Here is a 19,012-nt window from a genome sequence, read left to right on the forward strand (position 1 = left end):
CTCTCTCTCTCTCTCTCTCTCTCTCTCTCTCTCTCTCTCTCTCTCTCTCTCTCTCTCTCTCTCTCTCTCTCTCTCTCTCTCTCTCTCTCTCTCTCCTCCCCCCCCTCCGGCTCTCCCTTCCTCTTTTCGACATCCCTTCCCGCCGACTGTCATCCCACATCCCTTCTCACAATCTTCTTCTTTCTCACCGTCTCTCTCTACGCATCAAGCGTGATCTGGGCCTCGTGCGTGCGAGTTGAAACCCATTTTACACGTGTCGCTCGTATATTGAAAGTGTCGAGATCTAGGGAAAAAAATTAAGCATAAATATATTCATCAGCTTAGTAGGTACTTATGTCGAATAAATATCGAACAAGATATTGTGCAATTAATTGTGCAGAACATTGCAATCCAATTGTCGTCGTGTATCTCTCTAAAAGTCAATTAGTGCATTATCACTGAAAACAGTCATAAGCATAGCACTGAATTATTCAGTGCTATACTTACAAGTGTGAATCAGTGAATATTCACCGTTTTCAATGATAATTCACTGATTGACTTTTGGAGAGTAATTTTATAAAAAAATCTTTTCATATAAGACCCGCGTTTGTCGATACCGCAACAGAAAGAATACTTTCTTATGACAACAGAAAGGACAAAAATAGTATGTAAAATGTAGTACATTGCAGTGGAATGCTAAAAAAATACAGTCGTGTTAGCGCTGAGTTTGGCTATGCTTGATATATGTATTTTAAATCTATCGGACACGTTTTCCAAAATCTAATCGTTTCAAACGATAATATTTTTGAAGCAAAACTAATATAATTTGTTCTCTATAATTGAATTTTTCTCATCTTTCCTCTGTTTTTCTCCCGCGAGGGAGGAATTAGAATTACGTTTCTATTTCAAGCGTAGAAAACGTGACATAATGCAACTGCAAACAATAGACCCAGTGCGCCCGATGATAATTTCAACTAATGAATTACATCGCGGATTAACGTCCCTGTTTGAAAAGGCTCAGTTAGCGAGTTCGAAGGTATTTTTGTTCGGCGTACTCCGTTCACACATTTTTACTCGATATTTCGTGCAATAAAAACTATCAGATATTAATAAACTTCTCTAATTCACATCGCGACTCGTCCGTGATGTCGACACGACGATGCGATGCGACGCGACGTGGCGACGTCGTGCTCGACGTCGAGGATATACTCCGCGATAGCGTCAACGTGGCATGAGTCATCACGCTTAATACTCAGCCAATGTAGGAATGTTAAATGCGTCCGATAACATCGCGGTGTCAACTCGGCAGTGTCAGATGACTTCATTAATTTTTTTTTAAATCTGTAATAAACACTTCGTAAATTTCGTCCCGCGAAACGGCGGGAAAGGCGAATGAGCAATTCCCTTCGAGCAAAGGACCTCGAAAGGAGGAAGAGAAACAAGAGTGTATTCTGTTCACACCCGTTTAGTCTGACTGTACAAAAGACCGTTAACTTTACGCGCGCTTTCAAATATTGCGTATCATTAGTCAACAATTCTAATCTCGTATACGTACAGTAAACAGAGATGGTTCGTAGTTCGATCTCATATTTAAAATCGTTTTGAGCGCGATCTCGTGACACTCTCTACAGTTATTTCATTGGGTAGAATCTGAAGACCACACTGAGAAAAATGCCCATTGGATAAACCGATTAAATAGTGTTTCCGATGGTTAATTTTTCCGATTACGTTTTCCGATTGAATTATGGATACATTCGATGAAATGCAGTTACCGATGAAATTTGATTGACAAAATGATCAATATTTTTCATCGGATATACAATTTAGTTAGATATATCCGTTCGTTATTATGTAATTGGATTATCCGATTATATTTAATCAGACATTTTTCTCGGTGCACGAAATGACCTTCAAAACAGTGTCCAAAAGTTGCTGTGCAACCAAGTTGTAGCCCTACAGCAGATGTTGAAAATATCCCTAACGGAACCGAAGATATTCGAGGACTTCTTGGCTATTGTTGAAGATGTTTCTGCGATAGTCAGGTCGGACCAGTCAGGTCAGAAAAAACGGAAAGGCCAGATTCCACACAAGAATGTACATACGATTCAAAGCCGTTCTCCAACGGCATGATGCAACTGTACACCACTTCTGAATTACTCCAGATTTTTACAATAGTATATCTAGCAATACTCTCGCGTGGAATCTGGCCCGCTTGTTCCCCTGTTCTGACCATTTCGGTTTATCATCTGCGATCCATGCACAATTGAGCTGAAGGCAGCAGTTACCATCAGCAGCAGCCGATAAATCACGTCCAGGGTCTTTGACAATATGAAGGAGTTCTTGTTCAGGCGTATTTTCAGGTGCGAGACATCTGTTGTAGGAAAACCTACGACATGGCACGTAGTATTTTACTATATTTTTGGGACACTGACTTAGTGGTTTGCACGTGTGAAAACTAGGCAAATCAAGTATTGAATACTCGGAGTAACTTCGGAAAAGAAAAGAAAGATCGTCAATCCGTTAAACGACGACGTAATTTTTTAGTAATACAAAATGTATTAGTAAAAATAGACCATAAATGAGGTTGTAACTGCTTAAGATTTATTAATTAAAATTCGATGATGAAAGAATCATTAATGCAACATGTACGCTATCTATAATTAATTCTCTCTACTGAATCAGTGCAACATTACAAATGGATAGTCATATCTGCTTTAAAGCATTTTTCGTAATACAAATAATATCACGAAAAATATTTGTCAAAATATTCGGAAGTGATTGCATTAAAAGAAGCGAACTTTCTTACATATAATATAATCGCAATGCCATCGATCTTTTCAACGGCAGGTACAGAAATATTTTTTGTTATTCATTAATCATTATTTATTCAATATTCGGCACGTAACGCGTATGCACAATTAATGTAAATCACATTAAATTTTACTGGACAAATCAATTTTGTCTAATTTTAATTAGGCAAATTGGGTTGATGAGAGAATTTAGTTAACTAGTTAAAATAAGAAAAAGACACTTTTCGCTATGTTTCGCTATAAACCGTACAATTGTCCGAAGGACCCGAGGAATTTCGCAATTTACAGCATTTAACGAGAGAAAAAGAGAGATTTCAAGATTTTTCATAAATTTTTAATTCTGGTTCTGAATGAGGAAGCGAGCATGATGCCAGATTTATTTACATTCCTGTTCGTCCGGTACCCTTTCGCAAAACTTTCATAGGATTGACGAACGCGTCGAGGGATGCGGACTGTAGAGTACCCTACATTCTTTCCACACACACGAAACTTACGCACGGTGACGTTGCTGAAACTCTCGCGTCTCCCGCCCGTAAGATGCTCACGCGCATTAATTAATCGGGACGCTGACGGTGCGCCGATTGAGCCGCGTGGCGTCTAATTATAGCGGCCGGCTAATCAGGTCGCGATACGAAGATTTTATTTACGCCGCGGTATACGTGTGAAGACACGTATAAGAGCCGCGATATTGCGGGGAAACGATAGGCGCGCACGTGGTGGTTCACCACCACGTCGCGCCGTCGTCCTTGAAGCCCCCGGCGAACGACTATTTTCTAGGCAAGGTCGACCGAGGCTCCTACACCAGCTGCGCCGTTATGTTTATCGGTTTATCAATGTCATCGTCTTGCGAACGGTTGTTTTGTAGAATCGACCTTCTAGACTTGAGAGTCTGAAAAGAAACGCTCGTATACTCGTGCAAGTACCACCATACGATTTCCCTCGAACAGGATAAAAGTTCGATCTCATCCGTATAGGAAATGTCAAGTTATTTCCCCAAAAGTGATGAAACGCCACGAGTCGAGATAAGTAAGAGAAGGGAAGAGAGAAGTAGGAACGTGGGAATTGAAATCTGGAAATGCGGAGCATAAATTCGATCGAAAAATATAACAGTTATAGGCGATTATTACTCAGTGCACTCGGATGAAATTTGGTTGACAAACGTAACATATTTTTCATCGGATATACAATTTAAATGGATGTATCCGTTTGTTATTGTGTAATTGGATTATCCGGTTATATTTAATCGGACATTTTTCTCAGTGTAAAATTTTAAACGGGGCAAATGACTGAACAATGTAAAGTGAAAAGTGTGTCACTCGATATACCCATGAGAATACAGTCTTATTTAATCATACACAATCTGCTGTTGTTATAAGCTTATGTTCATGAAAATTCTATTATGTCGTACACGCTGAGACTTGCACAAAACTCGTTGAGCGGACAACGCGTTATTACCGCGAGCGAAAGCGAAATACTTCATTTCCTCGCGTTTGCGCGAGAAAACCGGAAGTATCATTCGATTTATTTCACTCTATAGCCGCACTATGTATCGCGCTCTCAAAAACTTCGTGTCAAGAAAGTTGGAGAAAGCCGACTATGACTTGTACATACTTGCTTTTGCTCGTCAGAGATATTTTATTAAAACATCTGATGTTTCTAATATTATAAATTATTTCTATATAGTCATATTCTATCGTTATATTTATGAACACTACCTGATTCGTGTTGTTTTCTTGTCAACAATAATCACTCGATTTGATTCCAAAGAACTCAACGATCCTCTTCTTGATGCCTGCCTGGAACAATCCATAATGTGACAATTTGCGTTAGATCTTATTGTTAGAATAGGCTTGCATTCATAATTTGCTTTGTACATGCTTCAATGTATATTTTACATTTTATTCTTCAAATATTTTCCGCGTTAGACGGTGCGTAAAATTGTAAATGGAATTCGATCTTGAAGTCTCTGACGCGAATTACAGATTTGAAGTGGGCTTGAATAAGGAATTCTGTTACTAATGAAAGCATCGTTGTGTGTTGGCAGCTTGAACAAGATGCACGCGATGGAGGGTTCGGCCGAGAACAAGCGAAAGGTGAACACCGCGGAGGACGACAAGACATCGACATCGCCGTCGCCGTCGCCGAAAGTACCCCAGAGCCAGCAGAACGGCGCCGCCCTTCCGGAGGAAACCGCGGCGGCGCCGGCGACGTCGGCAAGTCGCGGACGCAGCAAGAAGAACGAGTCGTCCAGCGACAACGAGACCCCGAAGAACCCGAAGGGCAGGCAGTTGCTTGCAAGCACATCGCGGCAGAGCACGACGACTTCGAGTGACGTTGTGCAGCCACGCCACGTTAAAGCGGGCTCCGAGCCCGTCGAAATAAAGAAACGAAAGTCCACTAACGGACAGCTGACCTTAGGGTATCCCAGGAAGAGGTTTTGCGATAACTATTCACGAGAGGAGCACATTTTGAATATTGTGGGCGACGACGAAAACCTCGAAGACCTCATGGCAAAGGCCAATGAATTGCGAGCCGAAATTTTGGTGAGTACTTGGAGCTGCGATCTCTCATTAAAAGTAGAATCACTTTTTTAAGCATTGTGTGTGTGTGTGTGTGTATGCTTAAAACTTAAGCAGTAGTATATTTATATTTCTATTCGCAGTCTCTTGAAAACTTAGCACATGCCAAAGAAATGGAATGGAATGAGATCTTGCGGAATAGGAAGCTCAAGGAGGAGGCATATACGAGGGTCGAGAGGAAGATAAACACGACCCGCTACATGGAAAACGATCAGGCGTCGGAGAATTTGCCGCTCACCAGGTCGTCTTTGAGTTCGACCGAATGGGAGAACAACAGTAACACCCTTTCGGTATCGAGGGAGAAATCTTTCGAATCTAAGGAGGACCTAAACGAGAGATCTCCGGACTCGAAGAAAGAGAAAACCTCGAGAGGTATCTCACAGCAACGGGTGACTCCACCGAAAACCAATGGCGAAAGTAGTCGCAAGCAGAGTGACGCGTTGAGCCTGGAAAGCCGGCAGATTGGAGAAGGCCGTCAAGGTGCGATAGTAGATGTCAGATCTATTATCGCCGATCATAGACTCAAGCACCCGGAAACTGTACCAAGAAGGTAATTAATTACAAGTGAGAGAATGAAAAAGGGGATGACCAGGGGGAGGAGGAGGATATAACTTTCTCATATTGCCAAAATTAAAAAAGGCCTTCAACAACTTTTGTAAAATTCAATTTTTTAACTATTTATAAATATTTGAAGACAATTTTGTACACTAATTAGCGCGATTATGAATGCACTACGATTTTTTATAATATTCGAGAAATGTAATTTAAATGTGATTCGTTATGTTAGAACTTTTACAGCAAATATAATTTCAAATGGATAAGATTCTGATTAAGTTAACAATTAAAGAAACAGCAAGTTTCTAAGATTGTACTGCAGCCTGCAACCGACTTGTATGATACTAAGAAATCTAACGCTTTCATGAAGACAGCTTTGTTTATTTGTTTCTTGGATTGTTAAGCATAATTTTCAATTGTAGAGGTCGAAGGATGAGAAATTCGAACGTGAACATCAACTTAGGTGCTGGAGGCGCTATGGTCGAAACTGGGCACAATGCCGATTCGAGACCGTCTAGCACAGAATCGTGCAAGAGCAACCCAAGCGCGAGCGACTCCGTGAACTTCAAGGACATGCTAGTACAATTTGCTAAGATAAGTCAGCAAGGTAATGTTTCCTCGGATTTTTAGACTGATTGAATTTATATCGTGAACGTCGAGGAAGCACAATTCGGAATTATTCGTGTTTAGGTGAATCGATCAAGGTACCACAGAACTATCCAGATGTGACGCTTCATCCTGTGACACCTTCGCCCGCTCAAAATACGTCTCAGCCGACTGGCTCGTTGCTCCACGGTATTCTAACAAAAGCGCAAACACCGAGATCCACGACTTTTTCACCTACTTTAGCGAGATTACTCACCGCGCCTGAAAGAGAAAGGAGTTCTCCTGCCGCGGCGGCGGCGGCGGCGGCGGCGGCAGCGGCGTCAGCTTCAGCGTCGGCATCAGCGTCAGCATCAGCGTCGCAGCAAAGCACGACCCAGCACCTTTTGCAGACATACCAAGGCTCTAATATGGTTTCTATAAATGAGCTCCTATCTTCTTCCAAGGTTCTTTACTTTTTTAGTCCTTATAATTATTACTTTTCTTTTTCGCAAGTCACATTGACATAGAATACCGCCGTTTCTAAGTTTCTTTCAAATAATGACTGTTGCATCACTCGAATAGCAGCGACATAACTCGGTTTTCTATACTTTATATAAATAAATAGGAATAAAGTATAAAAATAATTCATAAATAAATAATACGAGTTTTCGGGGGGTGCGTGTTTGAAAAACTTTTGGGCGAGTCAGTAGGTAGATAAGAGATTTTTCTTTACGAAACTAACTAAAGACACTTTTTTTCAGGCTCGCACAGAGATAACTATAACCCCTGTTGTTAACCCTCCCGCGCAATCTCACTCTAACGATTTAATTCAAGTGGTAAGTTTCTTTTTCAATTTGTTAATAACATGCTGTTGCGTACGTTTGATCTCTGGACACGGTTCCGTTGAACTTTCAGGAGGATGTGGAAGAAGAAACAACTGTAATTGACGACAGAAAAGGGAACTCTGTAGTCGGAAGAGATAGCAAACAAGTAGTAAAGGACAATCCACCTTCACCAAGCGCCCCGCCCAGATGTCAGGGTTGTATAGCTCGACCCGCACAGTTCGTTTGCGCCGGATGCGGAAATCAGTGGTACTGTAGTCGTTCATGTCAGGTACATGTCATGTCAAGTGACACATTCCCACATATTTACAATTTACATTTACATTTTCATTAATGATCATTAATGATAATGTATTAATATCGACAGCTCGCTGCGTGGGCAACGCACTCCGATCACTGTCCGCCGGAGCCCGAGAATATCAAGACAAAGAACAACGTTTAACGTCCGGAGACTCCGCACGCCCGGTGTGTACAATGGCATCAGGCAAGAAGGATAACCGAGTACGAATCTAGTCAAGGAAAGAGGTTCATGGATATAATTCATATAGAGCGACAAATGAGATGCGGAGAAAGAATCAAAGAGGGGTCACTGTGCGTTTGTCGTATTAATACAGCAGCGGAAAGATTATTGTCAAAACAGATGGATGATATTGTCCTATTTGTCACGAGCATTTACCGATCTCCCATCTCAAAGGAGGTTCCACGCTATCACGTTCTGCTCGCGGGACGAATTCGTGAAATTTCTTGCACTTTACTCGAGCTTTAGATGAATAAAAATTGTCTTCTTTCAATGACGAACATTAACAATATTTGATGCCATTAATTAACGAGCCTCGTGTGTTATGTATAATTCCTTTTCTTTTAGACTTTATTACATACACTAGTCGAGAGTTTTCGAGTGTTCGAAAAACGAGCAGACAAAGGGAATAAGTGATTCCCGAGGCGTTTTGTGAAAGTGGAGCACAATACTGAGTAACGCGATGCTGTATATAATTTTATACTATTTAAGAGAGTTATTATTCACACAGTGTCGAATTTTAGAAAGTCGATTAATCGCGTGCCATTGTAAGATCGGGGGCCGATTGAGACCATAGCTTTGAAAAAGATATATAGTTTCGAAAGATTTTTTTTACCATTTATTAGAAAACAGAAATTTTAGATTTTGAAGTTTAACTTTTTGAACAACAACATAAAAGTAATATTTGTCATAATAGGACTAATGTAATAAAATACAATTTGTTATAATAAGATTATAAAATTGTTATAACAAATTTCAGATAAAATTATTTGTACTATGACAAATTTTATTAGACTTTGTTCGCAAATAATATACAATTGTTTCAAGTTACACATCTGTAGGGATATGAATATTTTTAGATTACTCAATCCGCCTCCATATGTAAGATTCGTTTTCCATAATTGACTTTAAAATGAACGCTCAAGTTAATTAAATAACTTGAGTATTTTTTTTATATGTAGTTTAAATTTTATTCTGTTCTTTTTTCCCTTTATTTCATATTGTAGGCAGTAGAGAAAGTACTAGACAGAGCATTTGACCAAGAAACAAAAAGCGAAAATTGAATATCCAACATATACTTGTATATTTGCATATAGTAACACCTTGTTTTGTACATACGCATACATAAATCAACGACATATGTACATAGACCGGAAATCTGAGTGAGAAGGCTGTTATGCGTCCACTGCTCTCTCACTCTAATTTAGAAATATGACTGCTGTCAAGAGTCGCTACATGTCGTAGACATTAATCATAGACTGCTTAAAGTACTATTACAATTTTTCTATCCTGCAGCCAATCAACACGCTTGAAAAATTGTTGTGCGACAATTGTAATGCCTGTCATTATATGCAGATTAGAAACGTTCTCGAGTATCTAAAAATTTTCTAGTTTGTAGCTAATCAATGCGTTTAAAAAATTTGTCGTGCGACAGAGTTTTCAAGTGTGTCAATTGGCAGAATAGATCATTTCTAGAGACTCAAGAACTTTTCTATCTCAACCAAGAGCATGTCTAACCAATCGACATGCTTGAAAAATTTGTACGACAAATGTAATATTAGCCTTATGAGGTAGTGGGACCGTAAGTGGGTGCATCCTCCTGAGGGAAAAGGATAGTATGAATCAATTTGAGTGTTCATTTTTCTCTAGTGAGTAAAAGTCAGAGAAAGGTATACCCAAATAAATTCATACTATCCTTTTCCCTCAGGAGGATGCCCCCACTCGTAAGCAGTCTATGGTTAATATTTCTATGCTATATACGTATTTTTTTTTACGTGGTGGAAATCCCTTCGGAAACCCGACTGACTCTTCGGAGGAAGAGCCGGGTTATGTGGTACCAAATTAACCGCTAAAACACTGCGATGTGGGAGATGCAGAGGTACGATACTAAGCATTCTTCTCCACGCTATTGTGTACGTATTAGAGTGAGAAAACAGTACACGCAAATCAACTATTTCTCTCTTCAACTCCTTCCACGGCAAAAGCATAAGAATGCTTGGTCTATGTATATATGTCGTTGATATAAATCGTTTTATATATGTATATATGAATTTTGCATTGTGCGAATACATTGCAGTAAATTAGATTTTATTCTACAAATCGTATATTACAAAAATAAAATGGACACTTTCTCTCTGGTTCGCTCGCTCGTTCTTCCTTTCTCCATGTAACTTCAGTTTCTTTAAAATGTTTTCTCAAACAATCACTTGAAGCTCTGTCCGGTCATTTTCTTCTCCTTTCGTGATTTACGCGAGTTCCACGCGTGAATCGCAGACCGCGTGAGTACGAATCAGGCCTTTGAATATTGAAACGAACGTATCATACACGCAACATTTAATATTTGTTACCAATGCGTAATGTACATTTAAATTTAACAAAAAAAACCGTTAGTTTTAGTGTAGCAGTAAGACGATTTTTTTTATTCCGTTGGTGACGTTATTCACACATGTTTTACATTTTTTTAAATTAATATGTTACCCTAAACGACTGTCCTCGACATAATCTGTAGCCCAAAGTTCCTACAGGTACATACAACATATATATATGTATAAATATATATATATATTTTTCCCAATTACAAAGCAAACCAAAATAAAGTTTTTAATCGTATTTTCTCGCTTATACTATTTTACTGCGCCTCGTTTACTGTTAATAATGAGACTATTACTTCGAACCGATAGGCGTTGTAGAATTATAGATGATTAATTGATAGTATTATACGATGCAGGGGCCCGACTATCGGGCCTCGCGCGGGATCAAAAATTTTTCTTCTAGGTTAAAAGACGTGTACACTCCACGTTCCAAACGGAACTACTTTGCAACAACATACACGATCTAGAAATCGAGCTTCTAAATGGAGCAAAAAAAAGATTTGTGAAATTGAAAACTCGCTTACATTCTAGGAGTCTATCTCGGGGCCTTTCCTCTATATTTTAGATGTTTTTCCAATCACTTCGCATAACTTGCAATATTTTCCAAGCTCCAAACAGCATCAACAAAGGGGAAGCGCATGGAAGACTTTCAATTCCTCTTCTTTTTTCTCTCCGTAGATTCTGAACGTGGGATAAGAAATCTTGCAAAAATTATCGTCGGTAAGGCAGGGCGCCTGTAATATCTTTACTCGCCTCTTCGTTTTGGTAAACAGGTGCAACGTGACATAACCTCAACGTGGCTGCTCTCACGGTGCGCGGCCAGTAAAGGACTTTTTTGTGCCCCGACGATCATGACGGGCCGATTATTGACGGAACGCAGCTTGAGTTGATCGTCGGGAAGCGCCTGCGGGAGGCGTCGCACTCGGGATTCTCGAAAATCGCGATGTCCATTCCGCTTTTGCACGTCAGCCGGCGGTCGTTGGTGACCGCGGCGAGGTCCAAGCGGCGCGTCGTCGTGACCGGGATAGGGACCGTGTGCCCGCTGGGAGTCGGGACGCGCAACGCCTGGGAGGCCCTCGTCGACTCCAAGTGCGGAATCACGCGGCTCGCCCAGCCGGACTACGACAAGCTACCGTGTAAAGTGGGTGAGTACTTTGACATTCGCCGACGTAACATGAAGACCTATGGAATTTGTCCACGACTGTTCTGTACGTAAAGAGAATCCGACTTGGAGGGAACAAGGGACCCTTAGAGCCTTTAAAGTTGAGGTAACATTTTTCGCGAAAAGTAACTTTATGATAAAACTATTTAGAGACGCTGTCACGGCTCTTGGTTCTCTTGTTCCTTCGGTTTTGTTATCAACAAGTCAGAGCCTCGTGCATTTATTGTCGACTCGGAGCACCTGCTATTATAATTGCCCGAACTGTAGCGTGCGAGAAGAATTGCGTAACAATTAATTCATATGTATTTATATTGTCAGCCGCATTGGTGCCGAAAGGAGACTCTCCTCACGAGCTCAATGTCGACTTCCACTTTACAAAGAGCGAGCTACGCACGGTGTGCCCTGCCACCGCGTACGCGCTGATAGCCTCGGAGGAGGCGCTCGCAGACGCGAGGTGGAAGCCGACCGACGAGGCCGATAAGCGCGACACCGGGGTCTCGGTGGGGATCGGCATGATAGACCTGGTGGACGTGTGCATGACGTACGAGGCTCTGAAGAAGGGCTACAGCAAGGTCAGTCCGTTCTTCGTGCCGAGGATACTGCCGAATATGGCCGCCGGTCAGATCAGCATCAAGTACGGCTTCCGCGGGCCCAATCACTCGGTGTCGACCGCGTGCGCGACGGGCGCGCACGCTATTGGTAATTGTTTGGCAAAAGCGAGACGGATTCTCTGATCAACACTCCTTCCCGAGAGTCGTAACGACAGTTTTATCTTCCAGGCGACGCGTTCCGCTTCATTCGCGGTGGCGAGACGAGCGTAATGGTGTGCGGCGGTGCGGAGGCGTGCATCAGTCCCCTGGCCATAGCCGCGTTCTGCCGGCTGCGCGCGCTGAGCACGTCGAAGAACGACATGCCGCGGGAAGCGTCGCGGCCCTTCGACCACGACCGCGACGGCTTCGTCATGGGCGAGGGCGCCGCGATACTGGTCCTGGAGGAGCTGAGCCACGCGCTCGCCCGGGACGCGCCGATTTACGCGGAGGTGCTGGGCTACGGCCTGTCCGGCGACGCGTCGCATATAACTGCGCCCAGCGAGGACGGCATCGGCGCGCTGCTAGCGATGGACCGGACGCTGAAGGACGCCGGCATCGAGACCTCGGAGGTGACGCACGTGAACGCGCACGCCACGTCCACGCCGTTGGGCGACGCGATCGAGGTGCGGGCGATCGAGTCGCTGATGGGCGGGCACAGTAAAAATGTGACGGTGACGAGCACGAAGGGGGCGCACGGTCATCTGCTGGGTGCCGCCGGTAATCTGGAGGCCGCCTTCACGATCCTGGCGATCAAGGAGGGCGTCATACCGCCTACGTTGAACCTGCACAACTTGGACATGGAGACGTGTTTGAGGTTTGCGCCACATACGAAAGTAAGGTGGGACGCGACGACGACGCGTCGAACGGCACTAAAAAACGCGTTCGGCTTCGGCGGGACGAACGCGTGCCTGTGCTTCGCGCAATACGTCGACTAGGCTTGACAAGGATCTCTTGCTGTATTCTATTTCTTTGGCGAGAGAATATCGTAATCGCTCTTTGAAATGCCTGCGAAAGGACTTCAATAATGAAAAGGTGGAGAACGAAAGTTATTACTTAAGAAGATGGAAGAGAGTGTTTTATAATACAATCTTATATCGCATCTTCTCATAGTCTGACAAAAATAAAGTGTGTGTCCCCATAAAGATGCAAATCCATGTCTAGAAGGAAAAAGAAAAAAGTCAACCGGGTTTGGAGTTACGATAAACGTAAACGCAACACTGATAAAAATTAATTACTAGTCATTCCTCGAAACGCACATTGACTAAAGTGAAGAAGTATTCACAAAAGAACACGTAGAAGAGGTAATGATGCTCCCGCATGTACATATGTATAGAAGTAAGCCAAGAGAAGCAACTTCGGTGACGAAGTTTACATAACTAATTACCAGTTAGCGGCTTAAATATTTTTAATAACTTTTATGCAACATACAATATATGTGTACGAGATTTACGACAATAATTTTTTTTGTAGAATATTTTTACAGTGCGTGTAATGGAAGTTACACAAAGAGGATATACATCGGAATAATAAAATATATGTATATATATTATAATGGAATGCAACATTGATTTTAATATCAAGTTTCCGACAATATTACATCGCGTCTCTGCTTATTACTACGTCGACACGAGCCGTAGTCGTATCGTCCGTAAACAATCTCGAAAATAAAAATTTTCAAGAAAATACAATACTTTTAATTACTGAAAAACTCGTCTTTAACAACTTGCATGTCGATGCGAAATCGGATCTGCCATATTTTCACGGCCAAGGCATATTCATTCAAGATACCTACATTTGCTTAAACTGCAAAGATCTATACAATTAATTTCACGTTATACATTAAGATTCAAGTTGCTCCGTATACTAGCTTCATCGTTATTTCGATTTGCGTTGTATATTCTACACTTTTCTCAAAGTCGACATCACTGTTCAATTGTCGTATACGAAACTAATTTCTCGGTAAGTTTTATCGGATGCAGTTAATTCGCTCGTAAAGATAAATAGCATCATTGTATGTTTTTGGCTTTCTGATGTACACGTAATCAGCATTTTATTCACATCAGAAGGTCGACTTCGAATGATAACAATTTCCTCAAAATACATCTATTATATTCGTGTCTCGCTACTGACAGTAAATAAAAGTACAAAAAAAAAACAGAAAGACTGAGATATATTACCATAACTAGTAGGAATTCTTAGTGAAGAACGCTAAGTAGTTTCTGATGGCTGCACAACATGGCAAAACGTTCTCTAAGAGTTTGTCGAAGTTCTAGCCGCTTCTCCGCGAGTTGACATATCCTCGATTTGAATTCTAATACTTCCTCCGCTGGAATATAACTTTCCTTCTCGTCGTCGTCAGAAAAATAGGAATCCTGAGGATTAAACAAATTTGCCGAATTTAAATTGTTTTAACACAGAAAACAAGTTTTTTTATATTTTAGAATATGGGATTTTTATTCCTACACTTGACCATGCATTTTTCTTTCTAGAGTGATCTCGTGAATTCTTCAATGAAAGTATTTTACTTTTCACGAGTTTTAGAGGAAAAGATTCACTGATTGAGCCACTGGACTACACCGAACTGGTATACACAAGAATAGAGAGTGCAGACAGACATGACAAACACTACAGTGCAAAAGTATGCGGTCATCATCATCATAACCGGCTCTACAGCCCCAAGTGGACTCTGGCCTTCACAACAAGTTGCCTCTATCCGAGGCTCATTGTGAATTTTTACGATGAGGGGTTGGAATTTTTAGCGGAATTTGAGTTTGCAAATGATTGTTTACATTCTCGACTCGTCACTGGCCAACTTCCCTTGATTAGTGCTTAAGTTTTTCCGTACGTTTGGGCGTTAAGAAATAAATCTTGCATCTCAAATTTACCTTTAACATTTGCGTAAGTGTCGGACCTCCCTCTTGCAATAAAGAGATGCTGGAACTGGAATGAGTAAGTTTATCGTGACAAGCCCCTTCGTGATCACACCATTCGTCGTTGCAAGCTACTTCAGAGCCTTCCGGTGTGCTGGGAAGAGAAGAGTTGCTGATATTGTGTTCGGAAGAGTATCCGCAATCCTGAGACGACTGCTCGCTTGAGGAATGATTTTTTCTCTCGGACATCTCAAAACGTTTCATCCCTATCCACATATATTTAGTTTTAGGTCCCGTGATCCAAGCATCTACCAGTTCATTAGTCACGGAATCTTTGCAATCGTCATCATAATGCCAATGATTTTCATCGATCTTCTCGCCGCCCTTGGAGAAAACACATCGAAACGTTTCATTTTAGAAAACTCGATTCACATCCACGACAGCTATACAAAACTGACGATTGTAATTACCTTACACAACTCGCAAACGTCGGACGAATCCTTCCGAGAGAATTGTTTGCAAGGCGTATTACTCTGTTTCGATTGACTCGTATTAAGTTTTTTCTTTGTTTGAGAGATGGCATTTTGTAATATAACTTTTTGTAGGCCCTTTTTCGTAGTGAATACTAATTCCGTCTTACTTCGCGATTGTGATATACTAGGCGTGTTCTGCTTGTTTATACAATCCGGACATTTACATGTCGGTAGACCTTTGTTTTTTGGATCTAGCACCTGCAACTAAGATCAAAGAGGGTAGAATACAGAGATATACAGAGACGCAAGTATATAATATTTGCTTTCACACCTTATGTCGATTGATCTGTGTCGTCGGCTTTGATTCCGTACAAATACAAGGGGACTCAGTTTGCCTCTCATTCGAACACTATGGTAAAGCATACAGCTTAGTCATGTGTGGACAAGCACGTTAACTTTACTTACATAAACATTTCCCGTAAGAAGTTAAAAATCAACGAGTCTTTAAAGAAACGTTTTTCACACAAATATAACATACATCACAGGAGTTTTCCTTCTCCTCTGTTTCGTTGCGACGTTCCTTCTTCTTCCTACGTTTAAGACGTAACTTTTCACGTTTGTTCTGTTTCGCTATTTCTTCCCTCGTGAGTTCCTCGAATAACAATTCCAACTGAGAGATACCTTGTTTCGCCTCGACCGCCACCTAAACATCAGAACAAAATAGCTTCGCTGCAGAATGATCCATTGCGAAAATGTGGATTTTCCGATATTAACTAGACAGATGATATTATAACAAAATCTTGTTACCCGGAAATTTCTGGACAGCGCGTCCACCGCAACAGCAGCCAATACTTTACACACGGTCTCCTCCTCCTTCATTCGCCGATGTATTCTGTGCAGTCGTTCCGCGATACATATACCTAAGCACGTAAGTACCTCTTCTTGAGCAATTTCCAGCGTTTTCGCATGGCGCTCCCTGAAAAATTCGGAAACGCCTCTCGTTAGTCATTTCATAACGTTGTATTTCGAAGAACACGTGCACCCGCGACAGCCGGTACCTTCCCATAAGCGCCCACGGTTGCGCACGACCAAGAAGAGTAGTCATATATTCCGTGATGGGCGGTAGATGAACGTGATGGTCGGCTATGCAACGCTTAATTCCGGAATATAAAACCGCTACGTAACCCTTTTCTTTCGTAGGCTCGGGCTCTCGTGTCAGAAGAGACGACGCCAATAACACTTTGTTGCGGCACTCGGTGCAAAACCTGACAATCACAAACGGTGTTACGGAAGAGTCGTGCGGAGCGAGCCACGTGAGGCTACGCACCTATGTTTACGTAGATAAGTATCTAAAGCTTCGTCAAGCGTATCGGTCTCTATCAGAGTCAATTCCTGCCGGCACGGTAGCTCCATGCAATCCCACACTTCCCTCCACGAGTTCCAGATCGGCGGCAACCGCTGAATCTCCAAGGTGTGCAGCACGCATCGCCGAGATTTCCTATTTCTCTGCTGCTTTTCCATTAAATTATTTAACCTAGTGCTGCGGAAATGAAGATAACGATAACTCTCCCATACGCGGGCCTAAAATAATGTTCTCTCTGCTTGTCCGCACCTGTGTCCATGCAATAGCGTACAGAGCTGCTGGGGCGACTTCAGAACGTCATCTTTTATGGAGAGCATACCGTTAGGAGTGATAACTAGCGGGTCCAGTGCGGGATGCCCCGACTTCATTAGATCATAGAACAATCTTTCAACACTGAAAGCAGAATATATTATTATCGTTTAAGGGTACAACAGCAGTATACAATACATAACCCCCTGTTATGAGATAGCTGGGTTTTTGCTAAATTAATAGGCATCGCCTATTGGTCTCATCGTGAATTTATTGCCCTTGGAGCGAAAACTGTTTAGTAGCAAATTGATTGTTAGATCATGTAATCGTTGCAATTAAATTTGGATGTTAAAAACCTGTTATCTCGTATTAGAGGTCTATCATAATAGAGGGCTTTCCTCTACTATTCTAATAAAACATTATTTCTAGTTATTCTAACGAGAGCGAGAGAAAAAGAGAGAGAGAGAGAATATTACCTTCTTCGACAGCCGACGCATGGTTCCGCCTCGTTCAAAATGTCAATTATATGCTTGCGAGTCACTTCGCAGGACGCCTTGATTTCTTCCGTCGTAAGCAAAGCGAACTTTTTAGTAAACTCTTCTAGCTGCTTACCGTTGATCAGGGGACTATTACAGATGGCTCCCAGACCACTTATATCCATGATCATCTAAGGGCACACAGCGACAAATAAGTCCCATGGTAGAAATCGTCGAGCAATAAAGCACATTCGGTACGATGGCAACTCAAAGTCAGAAGGTAGGGTACTCTCGGCAAGGGATATTCAAACAACGAAAATAACCCGCGACAATGCTACTACTTCATCTCCCTCGTGCGAAAGTTGACAATCGAATTGGCTAAACAGAAACCGAGAAATCGTTGAGGAAAATAACGTATGACGCAAGTACGAGAGCGAGTTGGCCTCGCTCTATCGCAGTCGGCGAAAACGCTCAGACAACGGACGATCGACGGTCGATCGTCGCGGTCCAACATTCCAGTTTCTTTTTTTTTTCTCTCCCACCCCCTCGACGTGCTCAGGTTAAAGGGCGTCGTGCCCCAGGATTCACGCGCCGGTCGACAGAGATCGGCGTCGCGTGCGCGCGGGCGCGGGCGGGAGTGCGCGCGCGCTCACCGTCAAGTTCTCGTCGACGATCAGCGGCATTTGCTTGCTCGCCAGCTCCGCGGGACTGTCGTCCCGCCAGACGTTGACCAGCCTCGCCATCGTGCACTTGGGCCGCCCGGGTCGTCCTGGTTCCGAATCTCCTCGTCGCGATCTCTTTGCAAGGCGTTCGCTCGCTCGCTCGCTCGCCGGCCGCTTCCTCCCTGCGGGCCGGGGGATCCGGATTAACGTGACCTACGTATACGACGTGACGCGTCGGGCAGGTACGGGGGCGGCTGCGTTCGCCTCCTCGTCGACAAACGGACCGTGACGGCGGAATGCAAGGCTAACGAGGTGACGGTTCGGCACCGAGGTACACCACGCACCGTCTGCCATTTGCAACGTACGGAGTCGCCGTCTATCGCTTCTCTACTTCCGCCCCGCGGTTTCGTCCGCGCCACCGTCTCTCTCTCAGCCGGTGACGACGTCGACGCGTCACCGTTTCTCGCGCGTTGCATCGCGCTTCTCTCTCCCTTTCTCGTCGCTTTCTTTTCCTCCCAATCGCGATCCCTACCGCGCCTCCCTCGCCCGTAGACGCAACGGGCGGCGGCTCTACCTCCACGATGAAACCCGAAGGATCCTATCGGGGGTTCGACGAACGTCCCGCGTTTGAACGACTCCGCCGCGTAAACGAGGTATTTTCTCCCGGATGCATTTCGCATCGACTCAAGATTTTTCCCCGAGGAGAGTTTCGGTAAACTGCGTCGCGGCTCTCGCGCGTTAAATCGGAAAGATATCGTATAAAATTTTTTTCATTTTAGGCGGCAAGTATGAATCTGTTGCGCGCGCGAGAGTGACATTTCAATTTCTGTATGCACTTTACGTAACGGTAGAGTTGGCAAGTAACTCGTTGCTTGTAACGAAGTTACAGTTACAGTTACTTTTTTTAAATAACTAACTTAAGCCAAAG

The 19,012-nt window shown here is 42.9% G+C and overlaps 3 protein-coding genes and 1 long non-coding RNA gene across 10 annotated transcripts in view; 3 read left to right on the plus strand and 1 right to left on the minus strand.

Annotated features, from left to right (window-relative positions):
• LOC105559697 overlaps nucleotides 1-8,154 on the plus strand; it is a 44,782-nt gene extending 36,628 nt beyond the window's left edge. For 4 of the 5 annotated variants that reach the window (XM_012008196.1, XM_012008195.1, XM_012008197.1 and 1 more), the window contains 7 exons: nucleotides 4,834-5,332; nucleotides 5,452-5,918; nucleotides 6,346-6,530; nucleotides 6,614-6,972; nucleotides 7,270-7,344; nucleotides 7,424-7,599; nucleotides 7,718-8,154. In XM_012008196.1, the coding sequence (XP_011863586.1) occupies nucleotides 4,834-5,332; nucleotides 5,452-5,918; nucleotides 6,346-6,530; nucleotides 6,614-6,972; nucleotides 7,270-7,344; nucleotides 7,424-7,599; nucleotides 7,718-7,847 (1,891 nt within the window). In that variant the 3' untranslated portion in view covers nucleotides 7,848-8,154. Of the gene's footprint in view, nucleotides 1-4,833; nucleotides 5,333-5,451; nucleotides 5,919-6,345; nucleotides 6,531-6,613; nucleotides 6,973-7,269; nucleotides 7,345-7,423; nucleotides 7,622-7,717 lie in introns of all 5 variants that reach the window. The other variant, XM_012008198.1, reaches the window with a different exon arrangement.
• A 467-nt stretch (nucleotides 8,155-8,621) lies between these two features.
• LOC105559696 lies at nucleotides 8,622-10,442 on the plus strand. The gene is made up of 2 exons (XR_001008768.1): nucleotides 8,622-9,438; nucleotides 9,579-10,442. It is a non-coding gene; the product is annotated as an uncharacterized LOC105559696 (long non-coding RNA).
• Nucleotides 10,443-10,903: 461 nt separating this feature from the next.
• On the plus strand, nucleotides 10,904-13,674 carry LOC105559699 (3-oxoacyl-[acyl-carrier-protein] synthase, mitochondrial). The gene is made up of 3 exons (XM_012008203.1): nucleotides 10,904-11,384; nucleotides 11,720-12,100; nucleotides 12,181-13,674. Exons 1-3 carry the CDS (start codon nucleotides 11,183-11,185, stop codon nucleotides 12,924-12,926), a joined length of 1,329 nt encoding a protein of 442 aa, XP_011863593.1. The 5' UTR covers nucleotides 10,904-11,182; the 3' UTR covers nucleotides 12,927-13,674.
• Nucleotides 13,054-18,491, minus strand: LOC105559698 (gametogenetin-binding protein 2-like). 3 transcript variants are annotated; one of them, XM_012008201.1, is made up of 12 exons: nucleotides 18,076-18,490; nucleotides 17,423-17,613; nucleotides 16,947-17,090; nucleotides 16,662-16,874; nucleotides 16,393-16,599; nucleotides 16,142-16,310; nucleotides 15,873-16,037; nucleotides 15,666-15,743; nucleotides 15,332-15,598; nucleotides 14,877-15,245; nucleotides 14,169-14,363; nucleotides 13,054-13,148 (listed from the first exon to the last, which is right to left on the minus strand). In XM_012008201.1, the coding sequence occupies exons 1-11, from the start codon at nucleotides 18,163-18,165 to the stop codon at nucleotides 14,187-14,189; spliced, it is 2,070 nt and encodes a 689-aa protein (XP_011863591.1). In that variant the 5' UTR covers nucleotides 18,166-18,490; the 3' UTR covers nucleotides 13,054-13,148; nucleotides 14,169-14,186. The 3 variants fall into 3 exon arrangements, with proteins under 3 accessions (XP_011863591.1, XP_011863592.1, XP_011863590.1); XM_012008202.1 differs by lacking the exon at nucleotides 13,054-13,148 and having other exon boundaries at nucleotides 13,312-14,363; nucleotides 15,332-15,592; nucleotides 18,076-18,491; XM_012008200.1 differs by lacking the exon at nucleotides 13,054-13,148 and having other exon boundaries at nucleotides 13,312-14,363.
• Between the last annotated feature and the right edge of the window lie 521 nt (nucleotides 18,492-19,012).

Source organism: Vollenhovia emeryi, unplaced genomic scaffold, assembly GCF_000949405.1.
Source record: "Vollenhovia emeryi isolate VEMERY1.0 unplaced genomic scaffold, V.emery_V1.0 DF939260.1, whole genome shotgun sequence".
Classification (NCBI taxonomy): domain Eukaryota; kingdom Metazoa; phylum Arthropoda; class Insecta; order Hymenoptera; family Formicidae; genus Vollenhovia; species Vollenhovia emeryi.

Excerpts from the sequence above, each read along its gene's own strand:
- LOC105559699 (XM_012008203.1), top strand. The coding sequence starts at position 11,183 with ATGTCCATTCCGCTTTTGCACGTCAGCCGGCGGTCGTTGGTGACCGCG. Across the intron at positions 11,385-11,719 it reads CAAGCTACCGTGTAAAGTGG|CCGCATTGGTGCCGAAAGGA; the intron begins GTGAGTACTTTG and ends TTATATTGTCAG. Across the intron at positions 12,101-12,180 it reads GACGGGCGCGCACGCTATTG|GCGACGCGTTCCGCTTCATT; the intron begins GTAATTGTTTGG and ends TTTATCTTCCAG.
- LOC105559698 (XM_012008201.1), bottom strand. The coding sequence starts at position 18,165 with ATGGCGAGGCTGGTCAACGTCTGGCGGGACGACAGTCCCGCGGAGCTG. Across the intron at positions 16,038-16,141 it reads CGCTGTCCAGAAATTTCCGG|GTGGCGGTCGAGGCGAAACA; the intron begins GTAACAAGATTT and ends TCTGATGTTTAG. Across the intron at positions 15,246-15,331 it reads ACGTTTGCGAGTTGTGTAAG|GGCGGCGAGAAGATCGATGA; the intron begins GTAATTACAATC and ends GTTTTCTCCAAG.